The following is a 23,612-nucleotide window of genomic DNA, read 5'->3' as shown; positions in this document are numbered from 1 at the left end:
TCGTGTCTGACTCTGTGTGACCCCATAGACGGCAGCCCACCAAGCTCCCCCGTCTCTGGGATTCTCCAGGCAAGAACACTGATGCTACTGCATGTTTAATAAGTAGACTACAATATAGTATAAACATAACTTACATGCACCAGGAAACCAGGCAATTCACATGGCTCACTTCACTGTGGTGATCCAGAGCTGAACCCACAGTATCTCCAAGGAATGCCAGTATTTCTCATGTACTTTTTTTGCAGCAATTGTTTTTGGTTATTTTCCAGTTTTCACAGCCTTGCTCTGGACTCTGTCTCTTGTTAGAAATAGTCACTCTTTGTCACTAGAAAGATGCGATATGTAACAGATAGAGTCCATCAGTGTTTAGATTCAGCCAGAAGCAAGACTAGCTTAATGTGAAGTATTTTCAGGATTAAAATAAAAAGTCTCTTTTATAGAATGACAACATTGATTCTATTTTCATTTTATGTCTGTCCATTGTATGTATTAAAAGATGCTTAAATTAAAATTTTAACTTAATTTGGAAGAAAAGCTGTGACAAACTGAGATAGCATATTAAAAAACTGAGACATTACTTTGCCGACAAAGGTCTGTCTAGTCAAAGCTATGAATTTTCCAGTAGTCATGTATAGATGTGAGAGTTGGACCATAAAGAAGACTGAACACCAGAAAATTGATGCTTTTGAGCTGTGGTGTTGGAGAAGACTCTTGAGAGTCCCTAGGACTGCAGGTAGATCAAATCAGTCAATCCTAAAGGAAATCAATCCTGACTATTCATTCATTGGAAGGACTGATGCTGAAGTTGAAGCTCAAACACTTTGGCCATCTGATGCAAAGAGTGAACTCCTTAGAAAAGATTCTGATGCTGGGAAAGACTGAAGGCAGGAAGAGAAGGGGACAACAGAGGATGAGATGGTTCGATGGCAACACTGAGTCAATGAACATGAGTTTGAGCAAGCTCCGGAAGATGGTGAAGGACAGGGAAGCCTGGTGTGCTGCAGTCCATGGGGTCACCAAGCGTTAGACATGAGTAAGCAACTGAACAACAACAACAGTTGTCTGGATTTGAAAAGTGTTTAAAATTCTTTCAGCACTGCAGTAGTGTTGTATGAACAAACAACGTTTATATAGTACACACTTTCTAGGAGATTATATTGATTTTGAGGAATTTGGTAGAACAAACTAAGGATGCTTAGAAAGGACAAGACCAAGTGAGACTTAATAGCTTCAAATATTCAGAAGCCTTTTATATCAGGGAATTTATGTCACCTTCTTAGTGAATCTTGAATCAGCAGTTTGAAAATATAGCAAAGCCAAACTGAAATGAGTTTAGGGAAGAATCTTTTAAACTGTTCTTGCCGTATATCAGAAATAAGTATCTTACAGTGAGTGGGCCCCCCATTACAGAAACTATTCAAGCAGCACTTAAATACTGTTGGAAGTTATGACAGAAGAAATTCTTGAATCATGTAGGGGTTTCATTAGTAAGACTTATCCAGTTGAGACTCAAAACATTTGCTTAGTGTCAATCAGTGAAGCTAGAGCACTTTGATATTAAGAATTAAGGTCTTATACCAAGATACGAATCTTGGTGTGCAATCTATTCTATATTTTCTTTCAGTGATGATGTCAAAACCCTGATTGACTTAGGTAAATAGTTAATAAATAGTAATTTTAAAAAGAAAAGCATTTATCCTACAGTCTCAGGATATTTCTCAGCCAAACAGAAATAGCAGAATAAGCTTTATTTTAACCAGTTCTCCCTCACCAGCACAAGCCAGCAGTATTAATTTAATAGCATAAACTAAAATGTTGTGGTCCCAGCAGCATCATGTTAAAATTTAGTGTCAAATCATTTGAAGCATAAGAAAAACAAGAGGTGGCAATTAAGTAAGAAAATGAATATGGAAGATTTTGAGGTTAATGTTGCATTAGTGACTCTCAGTTTTGATTGTACATTAAAATCACCTAGAGGGTTTTAAAAACTACAAGTGCCACTCAAAGCTGGTATACCGGGACAACCCTGAGGGATGGGATGGGGAGGGAAGTGGATGGGGGGTTCAGGGTGGGGGACGCATGTACACCCATGGCTGATTCATGTCAATGTATGGGAAAAAACACTACAGTATTATCAAATAATTAGCCTTCAATTAAAATAAATTAATTTAAAAAATAATAAAAACTACTAGTGCCATAAAACTACCTTCAGAAATCTGATATTGTTATTCTAGGGTCAGCTCTGGGAATCAGTATATCTTAAAAGTTACCAATCTGATTCTAATGTGTAGCCAAGGGACAGATTTACAGAGTTAATTGATGAACACGTTAGAAGATCTCTCTGACTGAGAGGAAATGACTTCATAGTTTTCCCTCCTTTCTGCTCCTTGATTGCTTAGAAATTATTAAGCATTCAGTAGCTTTTTCGGTTATGTGGACAGTGTATAAATTCAAATTCCTACCAAATTGATTCCTGCACAATACGAACAACTAACAGTTGTTAGTTGAAATAGAATTCATTGTATTTAATGTATCATCTTTTCCGTGGTTGGAGGATTTTACTTGTATTGTGCAGCCTGGTTGCAGGTAGTGAAGATACGATGCTGTCCTGCATCACACCTGGCTTATGTCACCAGTATGTGATAGGTTGAGTCAGTGAGTTAATAAATGTGTGTTCTTCATCAGTTTAGTTTTAGGCCCCATACAGTCAGGAAACAAGGCGAAGAAACGGCTAGGTGCTAAGGTTTGCGGGAGGAGCTTGGGTTGTGCTTAGGAAGGAAGGGTGGTGTCACAGGTGCTCTGAGCCGATTCTTTGAATCTCTTAGCTGGTGAGCTTTCTTAACCCCTTGTGCCATGGAGAGTCTACATCGAGTGGCATTGTCGGAGCAGAGCAGATACAGGAAATGTTCCTGTTTAGGTTAACTCTTATTCAAATCAATGGTGAGTTTCCTGGTTATAGAAGGAATGTCTAGTCCAAGGTGATCTGGATTATTACCTTTTATTGATGGTAACTGGTATTGAGCGGAGGCAGTGAAGAAAGCCTGAGTCTGTACACTTACAAGCTGTAACAGCATGGCAGACTAAGTGGCTATTTTCCGTTTTTTTTTTTCCTCCAGCATTCATAGATGCCTCAGAGAAGCTCAAACACCTTGAAATGGAAAACAGTCCTGTGCCAGCTCCTCACCCCAACGTGGATGTTAACATTAACAACCAGGTATTCAGAGATCTCCTTCACATGCCTGTCATACAGCCCCAGACTTCCCAGAAATGTTTTCCATCCAAAGCTAACACTTTTTCTTTTCTTTCGCTGGGAAATCTATCTGTGCTGAACTCTTAAAACTTGTTATATAATTTTAAAAGGTGAAATTTGTGGATATTTAGGAGGAAACTTGGACAGCAACTTTAAGAATTATAAGGTCATCTCATGTTTTTCCTTTAGATTCAGCCCATCCCTTCTCTAATTATGTTCAGAGAGTCTTGATTTAGTTGCAAAAATTAATTGAAAGCCTTTTAAATTGTAAACAGATTTGTTCGGAAGGGAACTGCTGTGTAATAACTGAGGATGAGACGCTAAAGCGTCATCTCTCATACCCTTCGCCATCCTGTCCTCTTGGAGTCTTTAGGCGTGTGGTGGGGTGACATACCAGTTAAACCAGTTAAACCTCAATTAACTATTTGACTGTAATTAAATTTTTTTGTTATTTCTACATTAAATAACTTATAGCAGTAACTAAAGTGGGAATAGGATAAAAATAATTGTCCCCAATAATGGAAGAGTGAATTTTAGGTAATAATCTGGAGACAGCCTTTTATTTTTTACCTATATCTAGGCAATAGATAACAAAGACCTGCTGAATGAATTTTGTTTTGGCTTGATTTTAAAGAGGAAAAAGGAGCATCTGACTTGCAATTCTCTTTCATCCTTGGATAACTAGCTGGACTTCTTCAGAGACCAGTATGGAGCGCAGAGTGACTTTCTTCTTTCTTTCATAGTCATTGTTATAACTGTCCTTTAGAATATGTCTTTTTTTTTTCATCCTATTACATTTTTCATTGAAATGTCTTTGAGAAGCTGATTCAATTTCAGAAAGCCTTTCCATTTTTGACCCCTCAGTAATTCTCAATTATGTGGTCTCTTTCCTTCACATTGTCGGTTTTTCTGCTGTCTCTGTAAGGTAGGGGAATGCAGGGTCAAAGTCAGAGGGTTAACTGAAAGCTTTCAGTGAAAGCTTAGGTGGTTGACAGTTTGACAGAAATCCAGTGGAGGCCTGGAGTGATCCTGAAGAAGACTGAAGCTCAGTAAATCCTGACAGGGAGGTGAAGGGTAATTGTTGCACAGGAAATTCATTGAGCGGCTGCTTGTTTTTTGGGCAACGTTCACTGCATATTTACCAGAGGATCTATTAGATTAGTTATGAAACCTTGGAAAAATAAGTACACGTGTGGGTTCAAGACAGGAAAGGGAATATGAGAGAGGGTTAGGTGAAGGATGCTGTGCCGTGAAGAAGTGTTTGGGGCCCACATAGCTAGGAAGGTAATAGCTAATATTTGGTGAGGGCTTACTCTATGCCAGGCAGAAATAATAAGGAAGAGTTCAGTGCTGTACTGACAAATAAGAGATGTCAGACTACCCTACCTCAGCTCTTCAACTAGTGCTGTGTACAAGTTTGTCAACTGAAAAAAAAAAAAAGCACAACCTAAAAGTTGAGAGTTATATGTTATTTGACAGACTTTCTTAGGACTTCAAGCTTGGGAGACATTATCTCAAATAACCCTGAGAGCCTGCTTCAAAGAGGGAAGGATGAGCCCGGATTCATAGGAGTTTTTGCAACAAAGACCTGGTCATAATCATAAAAAGATTAGTGTTAATAAAAGAAAACCAGCTATCTCACATTAAGGAATTTAGTACTTTTCTATGTATTGATGTTCAGTCTCTTAAGTCATGTCTGACTCTTTGCCACCCCATGAATTGCAGCACACCAGTTTTCCTTGTTCTTCAGTGTCTCCTGGAGTTTACTCAAACTCACGTCCACTGAGTTGGTGATGCCATCCAACCATCTCATCCTGTGTCGCCCCCTTCTCCTCTTGCCCTCAGGATCTTCTTTAGTGACTCAGCTCTTTGCTTCAAGTGGCCAAAGTATTGGAGCTTCATCTTCATCATCAGTCCTTCCAGTAGTATTCAGTATTGATATCCTTTAGGATTAACTGGTTTAATCTCCTTGCAGTCCAAGGGACTATCAAGAGTCTTCTCCATCACTCAATTTGAAAGCATCAATTCTTCATCACTCGGCCTTCTTTAGGGTCCAACTCTTAGATCCATACATGACTACTGTAAAAACCATAGCTTTGACTGTACACACCTTTGTTGGCAAAGTGATGTCTCTACTTTTCAATGTGCTGTCTAGGCTTGTCATAGCTTTTCTTCTAGGGAGCAAGTGTCTTAATTTAGTGGCTGCAGTTAACATCCATAGTGATTTTGGAGCCCAAGAAAATAAAATCTGTCACTGTTTACACTTTTCCCCATCTATTTGGCATGAAGTGATAGGACTGGATGCCATGATCTTTGATTTTTCAGTGTTGAGTTTTAAGCCAGGTTTTTCGCCCTCCTCTTTCACTTTCATCAAGAGACTCTTTAGTTTCTCTTTGCTTTCTGCCATTAGAGTGGTATCATCTGCCTATCTGAGGTTGTTGATATGATCCCAGCAATCTTGATTCCAGCCTGTGAGTCATACAGCCCAGCATTTTGCATGATGTACTCTGCATATAAGTTAAATAAGTGGGATGACTATACACAGCCTTGACGTACTCCTTTCCCAATTTGAACCAATACGTTGACCCTATAGACTGTAGCCTGCCAGGCTCCTCTGTCCATGGAATTTTCAAGGCAAGAATATTGGAGTGGGTTACATTCCCTTCTCCAGGGGAATCTTCCCAACCCAGGGATCAAACCTGGATCTCCTGCATTGCAGGTCAGGGAAGCCCTTGGTTTACTGTGTATAGGAAGATGTGAGAGTCTGGGCTCACTGCAGTCATTCCTTGATACGCACTTCAGCTGTCTGGGGCTAGCATCGTGAGTTTCCTCAGAAGCACCATCACAGTGGCTGCAGAGGCTGACTACTACGTGGGCTTCACAGTGGGCTGGTTGGTTGTCTCTGTCCTGAGTTCCTTCAGGGCTCCCTGTCCAGGGGCTGAAATGCACTGGCTTGATGGCTGCAGCATCCTTTGTTTACCCACACAGCAGCAATCTCAAGTTGATTCATGTGTTTTCTTATATCTGATGGTGCTGGATCTTAATTGCAGCACATGGGATCTTTTAGTTACAGCTTGTGGGATCTTTTTCCCTGACCAGGGATTGAACCAGGCCCCTCTGTATTGGGAGTAAGGAGTCTTAGCCCCTGGACCAGCATGGAAGTTCCCTTGATTCATGTTTTATTTATGTGATACACTTTTAATCTACTCTGATTTCTCTACCTCTGCCACTAACTGTTAATGTTTGCTTAAGGAATGCAAATTGATCTTAATATCAGCTTTACTAAGTATAGTAATTTTAGGATGAAAAGCCTATTGTAAATGAAATATATTCTAAAGCAAAGTGTCAGATGTTGGATGTTTAGCTCTAAAAATTGGGTAACTGAGAATCTCTTAGGCTAATGAATTTTCAGATGGCAATAACTGGAAAGTACAGTGTGAAAGGCAAAAGCAAGATCTATGAATACTTTGAAAGGCTGGAATAATGGATTGGATTTAAGACTATTTATCAAGACAGGTCTGACACAAATGTAGGGGTTAGGATCAGGAGGTAGAATGTAATAGGTATGTGTAAAAAAAAGTTTGAGAATTTTGTAAACATTATGAAGTGTAACTGCTGAAACATCTCCGTTGTATTAACTGAAAGGGCTTAAAAGGGGAGCTCCAACCATAGTATTAAAAAGGAAGGGAGATAAACATGATTTCAGAAAACTAAAGCGGTTTGAGAAGAGAAGGAGTACAGTTAAGAATCTTGAAGCACTGTTGTAATGAGGCTCAGCAGTCTCAGGAAAGAATACTTCAGTTTATCTGAGGAGCTATGATATAGCAGGAAGTAAAGTATTGATAACTGGCTTTTTAACAGTCTTGGAGAAGAGCTAAGGTGGGTGAGTGATGAAATTAGGCAGATTTCACCTCAGTGTAAGAAAACACATCCTAACACACCTGGGAATCGAGCAGATAGCTAAGAATGCAGCAGATTCCCGAATGTGGGAAGTTCCTCAGGCTAAGACTAAAGTCAGCCTTTGGATATTTTGGAGGTTGAATGTACTTGGAGGTTGGGGCATTCTTGTCACCTTGGGACACCCTGAATCTTGGGTTCATTGTTGGAATTCTTCCCCTTTCTGGGTGCCTCTTGGTATGGGGAATGTGTTCACAGTGTCTGCCTGATCTGTGTCTTTGGAGTCCTTTAGGGCTTATGCTGTGTCAAGACTTGAAGACTTTTGAGTTACCTTCCTCCTCTTAATTACTTGAAACAATTCCAGAATTTTCTTTATCTTCAAATTTGAAGAATATTTTTTTTCTTGGTCCTTGATCAGAAAATTTTTTAAATGCTTAAAGTAACAAAATATAAGCTGCATTTGTTAGTGAGGATGGGGATGTGATTAAGGCATGACCTTTCACAGCTAGTGTAAAGGTTTAAGAGAAAGGCGTGATGACTATGTTCTCTAGACCACTCATTAAAGGTCAGTAAATGTTTAAGTCATAGTAGCCATACAGTCTCTGTCATTGTACTCAGCTGTGCCACCATGGCATTATGTGGGCCTGGGCGTGGCCATGTTCCAGTAGAGTTTACTTACTAAAACAGATGGCGGGCCAGGTGTGACCTGTAGGTTGTCTTTCTCTTTTTGTTGGGAATGTAATACTACAGCAGATTGCTGCCACACGTGACTTGGAATAATCTTTGTCACTTTTAATCTTTTGATTTTTTTGGTACCCAAACCTTAAGAAGGTATAACCAAAAAGTATATCAGAAATAAAAATATCACTCTGAAGAAAACAAAGGACAAAGATGCATTTATTGCCTGGATTTTGACCCACGAACCTTAGAACTCAAGACTGTGAATGTAGTAAGTTCTGAGTTGCTGACAAATTTAAGCGGTTTTTATGGGATAAGGAGTTATTTGTTGTTGTTGGCTGATTAGTTGCCTGGTGGTCTTCTTTCTTATTTGAATCAGAGTAGCTGAGTCAGGGGAACAAGGAAGCATAGAGCTGCCATGAACAGACTTGCATGGGGGCTTGGCTGGTGTCCTGTGCCAACCTTTGGGAAGGGTTGTACATCCCCATGAGGTTAGGTTAAGTCCTCTGTGTGCCTACATTGGCTGTCTTCATTCTGTCCCTGAAATAAGTGACTCCAAATGTTTCACTTTGGTTCTATAAGTAGTTAACTTTCTTTCCCTCTACCCTCAATTTGGACACACAAGTATGGCAGTTGGTCTGACCTCCCTTTGGGAAATTGCGTCAGTCTTCAGATGTTAGCTGTACAAAGGCCACACTTCTCCAGGGATCAGTGAGCTATTGCATATTATGTAAGGTAAGTAGAAATGATACTTTTACAAACACAAAGGCTGATACTCTCCAACAGTAAGTGCTATAGGGGAAAAAAATAATTTTTCCCTCTACTCCTCTGAGTTGTTGGCTGAGACTTCTGTAACAAAAGACAGATTAACAAGAGAAAAACAGAAGTTTACTGTTATGTGTACCTCATGTACAGATGGGAGATACCAGGGGAGAATGAGTAACTCTCAGGCTTAGAATTCCAGTTAAATTCCATCTTCAGCTAAAGTCAAACGAAAGAAAAGTGTAGGGGAGGGTTCAAGGAAAAGCAGGGTAAACAGAAGTAAGGCTTCTTACGCAGCTTTGAGTCCTTGCTATTCAATGATAAGAGTTTGAGTTGTTTGCAGGGATGAATGTTGGTCTTTCCTAGTATAAAGGAAGGAGGGACTCCTTTGTAAATTTCTGTCCTGCCTTTAGATAGATAGAAGGACAAAGCTTTTCTTATATCTGCTGCTTCTCAGTTGCCTTCAGCTCAAAATAACATGCCACAAGGTGGCATATTTGAGGATGGCACATTCTGCTACCCTCACTGCCATAACTTTTTCAGCTGGAACAATAGTTGCTTGCTAAGTCACTTTAGTTGTGTCCAACTCTTTACGAACCTATGGACTGTAGCCCACCAGGCTTCTCTGTCCATGGCATTCTCCAGATGAGAATACTGGAGTGGGTTGCCATGCCCTCCTCCAGGGGATCTTATTGACCCAGGGATCAAGCCCACGTCTCTTGTGTCCCCTGCATTGGCAGGCAGGTTCTTTACCACTAGTGCCAACTGGGAAGCCTGAAACAATAGTTACTAATATTATACTAATATTGGTGCAGGTGTTTTAAAAAATAATTTTTAAGTCTGGAAATCAGGCTATTTAATTGCTGGTAAAGTGGTTAAAACCTCTGTGTATATTTAGTAAAAATTCAAGGTAAACTGTATTTATTCTTCTAAAGCAGGATTCTTGCAGATCACGGATCTACCCAAGAATAATTATAAGAGGTGTCTTAAACCCTATGCAATTGAACACGTATTCTTTTTTCTTTTGTTTATTTTGGCTGCAGTGGGTCTTAGCTGCAGTGAGTGAGGGGCTTCTTTCTGGTTTCAGAGCACAAGCTCTAAAGTGCTTGTGTTCATTAGTTGTGGTGCATGGGCTTAGTTGCTCTGTGGCATGTGGAATCTAGTTCTCTGAGCAGGGATCGAACCCACATCTTCTGTATCGGACAAGGTGGATTCTTAATCACTGGACCACCAAGGAAGCTCCTATTCTTGCTTTAATTCAGTTACATATTTTTCAGGAAAGTGGGTCCAAATTTTATTAAATTCTCAAAAAGTAAACCACACCAACCTTAAAATAACTCTTTGCATCTTCCCAAAGTTAGAGCTAAAAAGAACTTCACTTTACTTAAAAGGCTTATATAATTTTTTAAAATTAAGTAATTTCAATTTTTCTGAGGCATTTAAAGAAGGAGCTCTCAGAAATAAGATCTCTCTGTGTTTAAAAAAAAGTTACCATTGTTCTTTTGAGTTTTACTACTTACACCAATTCTTTGCCTTATGTGTTTGACTGTATAAATGGCCTACCTATGTTTTCTAGCCAAGATTGTTTCAAGAGTGGTTTTGAGTCTGGATCTAATGGCATTCTGGTTCAGAACTTGAAACCAAATCCCCCTAAAACTGACTTCCCCTTGTGATTAATCTATCTAAAAATTGATTCCCTTCCTAATTTTACCCCTTTCCCCTCAGAATTGAGAAGCATCAAAGAAAAGGGAGAATTGGACCCCAAACAGGACCCTGTGGGGCCGTCCCAGGTACAAAAAGCCTCTCCACATCCCTGTTTCCTGTTTGTAGGAAAAAGGCGGTAATCTCCTGGGCCTTCCCCATGTTCCAAAGAGCAGAGTCTAGCAGTTAATGTTTAGGACAAGAGCGTCACAGGACTCCTGGTTCGTTCTGAAGGGATGTGGATAACTATCTGTGCCTGTCTTTGACTTGTTCTGCAAAAACTAAGACCACCCCACCCAGGTGGGGGATGATGACCACAGGCAGGTAGTCCCCAGACTGGTTGGAGCCAGGAGGTTGAGGTTCTCAAGACATCACCCTATTACCTCATCACCAACCAATCAGAGGGCTTCCCCAGTGGCTTAGACTCCACCTGCAATGTGGGACACCTGGGTTCGATCCCTGGATTGGGAAAATCCCCTGGAGGAGAGCATGGCAACCCACATCAGTGTTCTTGCCTAGAGAATCCCACAGACAGGAGACTGTTGGGCTACAATCCATAGGGTTGCAAACAGTTGGACATGACTGAGCAACTAAGTACAACCAATCAGAAGAACGTCCATGGGCTGATTACACTTCCTGGACCCTGTCCCCTCACACCATCTTTAAAGACCTTTGCCAGAAAGCCATTAGGGAGTTCTGATCTCTTGTATGTGAGCTGCTTGTTCTCCTTTCTTGGTGCCCTACAGATAAACCCCTAGTTTTCTGCAAACTCCTGCTGTCGGTTTGGCTTTCTGCACTGCAGGCACATGAGCCCTGGCTCGTTAACAAACTGAAGTAGACTTTGGATCCACTTTAACCTGACATTAGCTCCTAACTAAGCTGATTCTGACAGTGAGGACTGCTCTGCAGAGAGTTTGAGCATCTAGTCTTGTTAGAACAGGTCTAACTTGGGGTGTTTAGGAATCAGGGTGTATTTTAAATTATTTTGGTCTTCTCTTTGCACATTTTGGCCATCCAAGGCAGATATATCAACAGCATAGTAACTGGATATTGTTGGATTTGCATCCTATAATAAAACTATATGAAAGTATTTTATAGCTATTACACTGAACTTGTATTTCAGTAATCTTTTTCTTTTATATACATGGAAGGTAATTGTACAAAATACAGATTTTATTTATGTTTATTTCTGGGTTTTTTTGGTCATGCTATGCAGCTTGCAGGATCTTAGTTCCCCAGTCAAAGATTGAATCTGAGCCCTGGCTGAAAGTGCTGAGTGCTAACCACTGGACTGCCAGGAAATTCCCCACAAAATGTAGATTTTAAAAAGCAAGTAATTATAAAACTTCCATTATCCCGGTCCTAAGAGATAACGACAGTTAACATTTTAAAGATACGTACTTCCAGCCATTGATATGTGATAGATATTTTTTAAATTAAAAATGCAATAATATTGTTCTATAGCTGCTGCTACTGCTGCTAAGTCACTTCAGTTGTGTCCGACTCTGTGCAACCCTATAGACAGAAGCCCACCAGGCTCCCCCGTCCCTGGGATTCTCCAGGCAAGAATACTGGAGTGAGTTGCCATTTCCTTCTCCAATGCATGAAAGTGAAAAGTGAAAGTGAAGTCGCTCAGTTGTGTTCGACTCTTAGTGACCCCATGGACTGCAGCCCACCCGGCTCCTCCCTCCATAGGATTTTCCAGGCAAGAGTACTGGAGTGGGGTGCCATTGCCTTCTCTGGGTTTTATAGCTAATCAATTGTAATCTCTGTATTTCAATAACACATTATCATTAATAGTTAAATGGCATGCATAGGTCAATGTTGTGTTTACTCAGTCTCCTATTAGACATTTCACTAATTTTCACTGTCATAATCAGTGTTGTGATAAACAGTCTTATAAATAAATATCCTGCATTATCTTTGATTATTTTACTAGGAAGTAGAAGTGTTAGGTTCAGGAATTCCCTGGTGGTCCAGTGGTTAGTATTCAGTTCTTTCACTGCTGAGGGCCCATGTTCAGTCCCTGATCTGGGAGCTAAGATCCTGCAAAAACCACTTGGCATGACAGAAGTGTTAAGTCAAATTTCAGAAATAATTTTAAAGCCTTTGGTACTTTTGCAAAATTGCCTTCAGAAAGATGGTAACAATCACAGGTACTTTTGTGATGTGTGCATTGAATCCTTGAGTTTTAATATAGGCAGGAAGAGAAATAGCTGCCTAGGTCTGTGGCAGGTTGCTTTGAGATGCTGTGATATGCAAATATAAATGTTGAGCAAATAATAGAAAGTCTGCAATGTAATTCTCTCTGAAAAGAAAATGTCAATGCATTTGAACTAGCCATTCTTGTTGTTCAGTCACTCAGTCTTATCCAACTCTGTAACCCCATGGACTGCAGCATGCCAGGCTTTCCTGTCCTTCACCATCTCCCAGAGCTTGCTCAGACTCATGTCCATTGAGTCAGTGATGCCATCCAGCCATCTCATCTTTTGTCCTCTGTGGGCTTCCCTGGTGTCTCAGACAGTAAAGAATCCACCTAGAATGTGGGGCACTTGGGTTTGATATCTGGGATGGGAAGATCCCTTGGAGGAGGAAGGGAGGAATCCTCTTGGATAGAAGATCCTGGCAGTATACAGTCCATAGGGTCACAAAGAGTCAGACACAACTGAGTGATTGAACTAGCTATGCTATGCTGTTTTTCCTGCCTTCATCAGTCAGTTCAGTTGCTCAGTCGTGTCCAGTTGTTTGTGACCCCATGGACTGCAGCATGCCAGTCTTCCCTGTCTACCACCAACTCCCAGAGCTTGCTCAAACTCCTGTCCATTGCGTAGGTGATGCCATCCAACCATCTCATCTTCTGTCATCCCCTTCTCCCACCTTCAATCTTTCTCAGCATCAGGGTCTTTTCTAATGAGTCAGTTCTTGTCATCAGGTGACCAAAGTATTGGAGCCTCAGCTTCAGCATCAGTCCTTCCAATGAATATTCAAGATTGATTTCCTTTAAGATTGACTGGTTGGATCTCCTTGCAGTCCAAGGGACTCTCAAGAGTCTTCTCCAACACCACAGTTCAAAAGCATCAATTCTTCGGCGCTCAGCTTTCTTTATGGTCCAACTCTCATATCCATACATGACTACTAGAAAAACCATAGTTTGAGTATACGGAACTTTGTCAGTAAAGTAATGTCTCTGTTTTTAATATGCCATCTATGTTGGTCTTGGCTTTTCTTCCAAGGAACAAGTGTCTTTTAGTTTCATGACTGCAGTCACTATCTGCAGTGATTTTGGAGCTTAAGAAAATAAAGTCTTTCACTGTTTCCATTGTTTCACCATCTATTTGCTGAGAAGTGATGGGACCTGATGCCATGATCTTAGTTTTCTGAATGTTGAATTTTAAGCCAGCCTTTTCACTCTCCTCTTTGACTTGCATCAAGAAGCCTTTAGTTCCTCTAAGCTGTCTGCCGTAAGGGTGGTGTCATATGCATATCTAAGGTTATTGATATTTCTCCCAGCAATCTTGATTCCAGCTTGTGAGTCATACAGCCCGGCATTTCACAGGATATACTCTTCATGTAAGTTAAATAAGCAGGGTGACAATATACAGCCTTCTTGTACTTGTTGCCCAATTTGGAAACAGTCTGTTGTTTCATGTCTGGTTCTAACTGCTGCTTCTTGACCTGCATACAGATTTCTTAGGAGGCAGGCTGAGTGGTCTTATATTCCCATCTCTTTAACAGTTTTCCACTGTTTGTTGTGATCTACACAGTCAAAGGCTTTAGCATAGTCAGTGAAGCAGAATGTTTCACGTTCCAGATTTTTTTTCTGGAATTCTCTTGCTATTTCTGTAATCCAATGGATGTTGGCAATTTGATATCTGGTTCCTCTTTCTTTTCTAAATCCAGCTTGAAATCTGAAAGTTCTCGGTTCACTTACTGTTGAAACTTAACTTGGAAAATTTTGAGCATTTCTTTGCTAGCATGTGAGATGAGTGCAATTGTGCAATAGCTTCAACATGCTTTGGCATTGCCTTTCTTTGGAATTGGAATGAAACCTGACCCTTTCCAGTCCTGTGACCACTGCTGAGTTTTTCAAATTTGCTGGCATGTTGGGTGCAACACTTTCACAGCATCATCTTTTAGGATTTGAAATAGATCAGCTGAAATTCTATCACCTCCACTAGCTTTGTTTTTAGTGATGCTTCCTAAGGTCCAGTTGACTTTGCACTCCAGGATGTCTGACTCTAGGTGAATGATCACACCATCGTGGTTATCTGGGTCATTAAGATCTTTTTTGTATAGTTCTGTGTATTCTTGTCCCCTCTTCTTAATATCTTCTGCTTCTGTTATGTCCATGGTGTTTCTGTCCTTTATCTTGCCCATCTTTGCATGAAATGTTCCCTTGGTATCTCTAATTTTCTTGAAGATACCTCTAGTCTTTCCCATTGTATTGTTTTCCTGTGTTTTTTTTTTCCCATTGATCACTAAGGCTTTCTTATCTCTCCTTGCTATTCTTTGGAATTCTACATTCAGGTAGATATATATTTCCTTTTCTCCTTTGCCTTTTGCTTCTCTTCTTTTCTCAGCTATTTTTAGGTCTCCTCAGACAATTATTTTGCCTTTTTGCATTTCTTCTTCTTGGGGATGGTTTTGATCACCACCTCCTATACCATGTTCTGTCCGTAGTTCTTCAAGCACTCTGTCAGATACAGTCCCTTGCATCTATTTGTCACTTCCACTGTGTCATCATAAAGGATTTGATTTAAGTTTAGTGGTTTTCCCTACTTTCTTCAATAAGTCTGAATTTTGCAATAAGGAGTTCATGATTTGAGCCACAGTTGGCTCCCAGTCTTATTTTTTGCTGACTGTATAGCGCTTCTCCATCTATGGCTGCAAAGAATATAATCAGTCTGATTTTGGTATTGACTGTCTCGTGATATCCATTTGTAGAGTCGTCTTTTGTGTTGTTGGAAGAGGGCATTTGCTATGACCAGTGCATTCTCTTGGCAAAACTCTGTTAGCCTTTGCCCTGCTTCATTTTGTACTCCACGGCCAAACTTGCCTGTTAGTCCAGGTATCTCTTGACTTCCTACTTTTGCATTTCATTCCCCTGTGATAAAAAGGACATCTTTTTTTGGTGTTAGTTGTAGAAGGTCTTCTAGGTCTACATAGAACCTATCAACTTCAGCTTTTTTGGCATTAGTGGTTGGGGCATAGACTTGGATTACTGTGATACTGAGTGGTTTGCCTTGGAAACGAATAGAGATCATTCTGTCATTTTTGAAATCGCACCCAAGTACTACATTTCGGACTCTTGTTGACTGTAAGGGCTACTCCATTTCTTCTAAGGGATTCTTGCCCACAGTAGTAGATATAATGGTCATCTGAATTAAATTCATCCATTCAGGTCGATTTTAGTTCACTGATTCCTAAAATGTCAATGTTCACTCTTGCCGTCTCCTGTTTGACCACTTCCAATAAACTTTAATGTATGGACCTAACATTCCTGGCCTCTTATTGAGGTATAATTGACAAAATTTAAATACATTTTAAATGTGCCATTTGATAAATTGATAGAAGTATACATTGTGAAATGATTCCTACAGTCAGATTGACGGTTAGCACATCCTCACCTCACTTTAGTTAGTTTCCTTTTTGTTTGTTTTTTGGTGAGAACACTTGAGATCTACTTTAAGAGTCCACATTTAAGTAATACCATGAAGTATTTGTTATTCTCTATTTGACTTAGTTCACTTAGCATAATTCCTTCTAGCTTCGTTTGTGTTGTTAAAAATGGCAGGATTTCCTTCTTTTTAAAGGTGGAACAATATTTCATTGTGTATGTATATTTATGTGTGTGTGTCTGTGCCTTTTACATCTTCTGTATCCTTTCGTTTGTTGATGGACATTTAGGTTACTTCCATGTCTTGGCTGCTGTGCATAATGCTGCAGTGAACATGGGGGTGCAGATACCTATTTGGGATCGGGAATTTATTTCCTTTGGATGCGTGCCCAGAAGTAGCATTGCTGGGTCATATGGTGTGAACTAGTCATGACTGAAAAAGGATATAGGGTCTTCTTTCAATCACTGGGAACCATTCTGTAGTCTTGGAAGATACAGTCTAGTACAAACTAGTGATTCTCAAAGTTTTATATCAGAGTCACATGGGAAAGCTTGTTAAACATTCAGATTTTGGGATCCCACCCAGAGGCAGGTATGTGGAGATCACACTAAGAAAAACCATATTAGAATAAGCACATAGTTAAATTTTTTCAAATCTGAACAAGCGGTGCAATGTGTAATCCTGTATGTTGGCAGATGGCCAGTTTTACAGAACAAAAGCTATATCTGAGGCTAAGAAAATGTTTAGAATGAGTCTGTTAGTTCAGTTAAGTTCAGTCGATCAGTTGTGTCCAACTCTTTGTGACCCCATGAATCGCAGCACTCGAGGCCTCCCTGTCCATCACCATCTCCCAGAGTTCACTCAGACTCACGTCCATCGAGTCAGTGATGCCATCCAGCCATCTCGTCCTCTGTCGTCCCTTTCTCCTCCTGCCCCCAATCCCTCCCAGCATCAGAGTCTTTTCCAATGAGTCAACTCTTTGCATGGGGTGGCCAAAGTACTGGAGTTTCAGCTTTAGCATCATTCTTTCCAAAGAACACCCAGGACTGATCTCCTTCAGAATGGATTGGTTGGATCTCCTTGCAGTCCAAGGGACTCTCAAGAGTCTTCTCCAACACCACAGTTCAAAAGCATCAATTCTTTGGCCCTCAGCCTTCTTCACAGTCCAACTCTCATATCCATACATGACCACTGGAAAAAACATAGCGCTGAGTAGACGGACCTTTGTTGGCAAAGCAGTGTCTCTGCTTTTCAATATGCTGTCTAGGTTGGTCAAAACTTTTCTTCCAAGGAGTAAGCATCTTTTAATTTCATGGCTGTAGTCACCATCTGCAGTGATTTTGGAGCCCCCAAAAATAAAGTCTGACACTGTTTCCACTGTTTCCCCATCTATTTCCCATGAAGTGATGGGACCAGATTCCATGATCTTCGTTTTCTGAATGTTGAGCTTTAAGCCAACTTTTTCACTCTCCTCTTTGACTTTCATCAAGAAGCTTTCTAGTTCCTCTTCACTTTCTGCCATAAGGGTGGTGTCATCGGCATATCTGGACTAATTGATATTTCTCCCGGCAATCTTGATTCCAGCTTGTGTTCTTCTAGTCCAGCGTTTCTCATGATGTACTCTGCATATATGTTAATTAAGCAGGGTGACAATATACAGCCTTGATGTACTCCTTTTCCTATTTGGAACCAGTCTGTTGTTCCATGTTCAGTTCTAACTGTTGCTTCCTGACCTGCAAATAGGTTTCTCAAGAGGCAGGTCAGGTGGTCTGGTATTCCCATCTCTTTCAGAATTTTCCACAGTTTCTTGTGATCCACACAGTCAAAGGCTTTGGCATAGTCAATAAAGCAGAAATAGATGTTTTTCTGTAACTCTCTTGCTTTTTCCATGATCCAGCAGATGTTGGCAATTTGATCTCTGGTTCCTCTGCCTTTTCTAAAACCAGCTTGAACATTAGGGAGTTCATGGTTCACGTATTGCTGAAGCCTGGCTTGGAGAATTTTGAGCATTACTTACTAGTATGTGAGATGAGTGCAATTGTGCAGTAGTTTGAGCATTCTTTGGCATTGCCTTTCTTTGGGATTGGAATGAAAACTGATCTTTTCCAGTCCTGTGGCCACTGCTGAGTTTTCCAAATTTGCTGGCATATTGAGTGCAGCACTTTCACAGCATCATCTTTCAGGATTTGAAACAGCTCAACTGGAATGCCATCACCTCCACTAGCTTTGTTCGTAGTGATGCTTTCTAAGGCCCACTTGACTTCACATTCCAGGATGTCTGGTTCTAGATGAGTGATCACACCATCGTGATTATCTGGGTCGTGAAGATCTTTTTTGTACAGTTCCAGCGTGAGGAACTCCGCCCATGGCCGTTCTTCTGTGTATTCTTGCCACCTCTTCTTAATATCTTCTGCTTCTGTTAGGTCCAGACCATTTCTGTCCTTTATCGAGCCCATCTTTGCATGAAATGTTCCCTTGGTATCTCTAATTTTCTTGAAGAGATCTCTAGTCTTTCCCATTCTGTTGTTTTCCTCTATTTCTTTGCATTGATCACTGAAGAAGGCTTTCTTATCTCTCCTTGCTATTCTTTGGAACTCTGCATTCAGATGCTTCTATCTTTCCTTTTCTCCTTTGCTTTTTGCTTGTCTTCTTTCCACAGGTATTTGTAAGGCCTCCTCAGACAGCCATTTTGCTTTTTTGCATTTCTTTTCCATGAGGATGGTCTTGATCCCAGTCTCCTGTACAGTGTCACGAACCTCATTCCATAGTTCATCAGGCACTCTATGTATCAGATCTAGGCCCTTAAATCTATTTCTCACTTTCACTGTATAATCATAAGGGATTTGATTTAGGTCATACCTGAATGGTCTAGTGGTTTTCCTTACTTTCTTCAATTTGAGTCTGAATTTGGTAATGAGGAGTTCATGATCTGAGCCACAGTCAGCTCCTGGTCTTGTTTTTGTTGACTGTATAGAGCTTTTCCATCTTTGGCTGCAAAGAATATATAATCAATCTGATTTCGGTGTTGACCATCTGGTGATGTCCATGTGTAGAGTCTTCTCCTGTGTTGTTGGAAGAGGGTGTTTGCTATGACCAGTGCATTTTCTTGGCAAAACTCTATTAGTCTTTGCCCTGCTTCATTCCATATTCCAAGGCCAAATTTGCCTGTTACTCCAGGTGTTTCTTGACTTCCTGCTTTTGCATTCCAGTCCCCTATAATGAAAAGGACATCTGTTTTGGGTGTTAGTTCTAAAAGGTCTTGTAGGTCTTCATAGAACCGTTCAACTTCAGCTTCTTCAGTGTTACATAGTAAGGACAGGCCTTCTCAGGCGTCACTAGTGGTAAAGAACCTGCCTGCCGGTGCAGGAGATGCAGGAGAGACAGGTTCAGTCCCTGGGTTGCGAAGATCCCCTGCAGGAGGAAATGACAACCCACTCCAGTATTCTTACCTGGGAAATCCCATGGAGAGAGGAGCCTGGCAGGCTCTGGTCCACAGGATCGCAAGGAGTTGGACGTGATTGAAGCGACTTAGCACAGCACATAGTAAGGATGATGGTGATGGTGATTGTTATCATTGTCATTTATTTTAAATTAGGTAAATTAAATCAGCTGTAGTGTAGATAATTAAAATTATTATTAATTTTTCTCCCATTTCTTTTCATAATAGTTAATTTATGTTGTTTTAATTATGATCTTCATTCAGTGGACTTGTGCTTTATTTTATCATTTTAGTAAGCTTTTACCTGAGAGTGGCCTCTTTGTGGCCAAATAACTTAAGTCTCAAGCACAGTCATCTACCCAGTAACAGCTCTAGGGATCAGCCTGTGTAGGGCCCGACCTAAAATCCAGTTGAAATTAATTACAGCAGATGGCACACATTCTTCATGTGTGGTTTCATTCAGACATTTTTCCAGGGTGGTATCATTATTTATTCAGTTGGCTTAAAGACAAATTAAAGACAAAAGGTGGCTGGATGATTTTTAGGGGTCCCTACCTTATTTGTGATTACTGATCTTAGTTCAAAACCTCAAGTAAGAGCTGACTCCTCCTGGAATAAGATGGCTGCCTGAAACACACGAGTCCCTGGTTGTCTGAATAGGAACTTTCATCAGTCCTTTTCTGTTTCCGTTTAGTTGAATCCTCTCAGAGTTGCTTACAGTGTGTTTTTAATATCCAGGAGGAAGTGGTAAAGTTAACCGAGAAATGTCTGAATAATGCCATCGACAGCCCAGCGCTGAATACCAGGAGAGTTCCTCCTGACTTGAAGAGTAATATTTTGAAGGCTCAGGTAGAAGCAGTGCAGAAGGTAAGCTGCCTTCACTAGGGTCCCACTGAAGTGGAGGGAGACCCTATGGAACGAAGAACACACACAGATGGTGGACATGAGTGAGCAGGCTGGTGATGAGACAGAGAAGGTTAAACCAGGAAACATGCTCAAGGTGGCAAATGCCTTTCCATCTCTAAATTCTAGTCAGAGTAGATTAAGATGGGGCAGTCATGAAGTAAGAAGAATAAAGTTTTTTAAAAGTCAAATTCCTATAGAAGTGAGTCCCCTAATCTTTTGTCACTTTTATAGCTAAAAACCCTAGAATGATTTTAGGTCTTTATCAATTCACTTTTCCTCCTACCCGTCTATCCCAATTCAGCAAAATTATTAGCTGAATAGCTGCTTCAGCAAAGTTATTAGTCATGTTATTAGCAACTGAGTGATGGTTGCAAGACGAAGAGTTGGTTGTGACATCTTGTGAAGGACACAGTGTGTAGAGACCAGCCCCCAAGAAGTTAATGGCATCCATGCTCTCAAAATCGGCTTTTCCTTGGCCCTCCCACCTGTCAGGTTTACCCTCTGTGCTGAAATAGGGCAGAAGCCTGTCTTACTGCATCCTGTTGTCAACGAGGATTTCCCAGGACCTTGTTGTTGAGAAGAGGCTCCTTACCTATCCTGTCCCAGGCACGGGCCTTGAAGAGAACTGGAAGAACTTGAGGAATGTTGTTCGTGTGCTTTCTGTACCTTCTCACCCAAATGTAAACATAAAACATAATGTTTACATATAAAAATAATTATGAAATATGTCAGTACAGGCTCTGAAATTAGACAGCTAGGGTTTGAATCCTGTTTCTTATCTACCACCTGCTAGCTTTGTGACTTGGCAAATTAGTTTATTTCTCTGAGCCTCAGTTAAATTATGTTTAAAAGGGGGTAATGGTAATAAATAACCTAAGGTGGGTTATAAGGATGAAATAAAATAATAAATATGAAGGCCATGGAGTGACTCCTGGCAGGCACATAGTGAGTGTTTAGCAAATATTGATCTCAATGCTGACACTGCCTCTTGTAGCAGCAGAGGTGGTGGCAGCTGTCATCACCTGACATTTCAGTTGTATTTCTGAGTCTATCTTGACTCAAATAAGAGAGATAACTTCAATAGCTCTAAATGAAAGAGATTTTGTTTTATAGTTTAAAATCATACTACAAGGAAAAACTCAGGACCAGATGCCTTCACTGTTAAGATTACTGAACATTTAAGGAAGAAATAATAACAATTCTTCATAAGGTCTTGCAGGAAATAGAAGAGCAGGGAGCATGTCCCAGCTCACTTACAAGGCAGGTTTTACCCCGATACCAAAGCCAGAGAGAGATTGTACAAAAAAAAGCTGCTACAGACCGAAAGTCCTAAACAAAATAGAAGCAGATCTCACTCAACAATTAATAAACAGGACAGTAACCATGGCCAAGAGTTTATCTTGGGGAAAAAGGTGGTTTATCATTCAAAAACCAAGTATAGTTCAACATATTAAAAATTAAGGAAAATTGTCTCCATTTATATGGAAAGGACATTCCACAGAATTTAAGACCTGATCATGATAAATGTTCACAGCAAAATAGGAATAGAGTAGAACTTCAGCTTGATAAAGGGTGTCTATGCAAATAATGCACAGCTAACCTCATACTTCATAGTGAAAGTTAACAACTGACCATCCCTGTGTGGGCAGTAATGGACTGCCTGCAATGCACATGGCTGGTAAGAACATAAAATATTACAGGTACTTTAGAAAAGAACTTGTAATATATTAAACATACATGTCTTGTATGACCCAGCAGTCCCACTCCTAGGTATTGATCCAAGAGAACTGAAAACATAGGTTCATACAGATATTGGTACAGGAATGCTCTGGCATCTTTGTTTGTAGTAGGTAAAAACTAGAAGCGATTCAAATGTCCATCAGCAAGGAAACAGATAAACAAACGGGCTCTATCTGTAAAGTGGAAAGCTACTCAGTACGTAAAAAGGAATGTGTTGATGCATGCAACACCATGGGTGAACCTCAAAAACATCGTGCCTCTCTAAAGAGGGACGCACAGAAGACAGGTGTTACAAATCCATTTATGCAAACTATAGTGCTGCAGCTCATGAAGCCCACATACCTGGAGCCTGTGCTCCCCAAGAGAAGCCGCCACAGTGAGAAGTCCATGCGCTGCGACCAAGAGCAGCCCGTGGCCACTGCAGCTAGAGAAAACCTGCGTGCAGCACAAAAACCTGCAGGCCAGGAAAAAAGCACACGCCATGGCTGGCTGCACGTGTGGGTTTTTGATGGGATTTCATTGGAAACCTCAAGGGAACATGTCCGGGCAGGGGACATGTTATGTATGTTGATTGTAGTGTTGATTAGGTACCCCTGTATATTTTTCAGAATTCATCATCATACATTGAAAATGTGTGGCATTTTGCTGTGTGTAAATGATACCTCAATAAAATGAAAGGAAAAACTGACTTCTTCAGAAAGAGTTTTTAGAATTCTCTTCTGAAATATTCAGGGAAAAATAAAAAGCCAAATACACAGCTTAACATCTGTTTCTTCTTTTGATAAATTTGAAAAATTCTGGCATTGAATCTTTTTGGATTCTGTGTATATTGACCAACATACACGTGGTGTCTTAAATCATGGAGAGCTGTCTAGTAAAGCATATGGATCTGCATACCTATATATTGAAATGGGCACTTGGTGTATGAGTTCAGGTGTGAATAGGACTGCACTGGGTGCAGTTAACTGATATTTCCATGAATGAGGTGTGATTACCTCTTTCTAGAACAGAAGCAAACTGGTATTTCTATTTTTACTGCAGAGGAATATAAATTTCTTCTTATTTTAGTATCATCGATAGAGATTTAATTTTTGTGACTTCCTTTTCTTAGGTTACAAGAGAAGATCGCTTATTAAGTCATAAAAATGCCAGTGTTCAGGACGCTTCCACAGACAGGTAGAGTGCTGGGGTGATGGAAGTAAACTGATACTCTTTTCCTCTTACCTTTCTTTGGGGGGTACTTTTTTTTTTTCCTCTTTTCAAGTTTGTGACTACATGGTTTCAGAATATCTGTTTGAAAGATAGTTTGACTCACTCTTCTATCCATTAATACATAGCTTCTTAAGCCCTACTTGTAGATCATTTGAAGATACTTCTAATTAGTCTTTTTTCATTCTCACTCTTCAGCTGATTGAAACCTTTGAAGACATTTTTGATGTAAGGCACTTGATGAGGAGTATGTGCAATCTCTCTCAGGTGTGGCAGTTGTCGTGGTGCCATCCTGTCAGCACAGTGGGTTGTTTCTATAAACTTTGTTTCTGCAGACTCTCACGTGACGCACCCAAGTGTCTTTACAGTCCCCTCTGAGTTCTTTCTGCCTGTCTTTCCTTGTTGACTAATA

General features: G+C 40.4%; 1 protein-coding gene across 3 annotated transcripts in view; it reads left to right on the top strand.

Moving 5' to 3' along the window:
* The window catches only part of EPB41L5 (erythrocyte membrane protein band 4.1 like 5), a 169,893-nt gene that overhangs the window by 118,937 nt on the left and 27,344 nt on the right, over positions 1 to 23,612 (top strand). For all 3 annotated transcript variants that reach the window (XM_040228960.1, XM_040228958.1, XM_040228959.1), the window contains exons 18-20: positions 3,117 to 3,214; positions 20,084 to 20,212; positions 23,103 to 23,167. In XM_040228960.1, coding sequence (XP_040084894.1) covers positions 3,117 to 3,214; positions 20,084 to 20,212; positions 23,103 to 23,167 — 292 coding nt within the window. The remainder of the gene's footprint in view (positions 1 to 3,116; positions 3,215 to 20,083; positions 20,213 to 23,102; positions 23,168 to 23,612) is intronic.

The sequence above is a fragment of the Oryx dammah genome, unplaced genomic scaffold, assembly GCF_014754425.2.
Source record: "Oryx dammah isolate SB20612 unplaced genomic scaffold, SCBI_Odam_1.1 HiC_scaffold_27, whole genome shotgun sequence".
Lineage (NCBI taxonomy): Eukaryota > Metazoa > Chordata > Mammalia > Artiodactyla > Bovidae > Oryx > Oryx dammah.
This window is presented reverse-complemented; position numbering and strand designations above follow the sequence as displayed.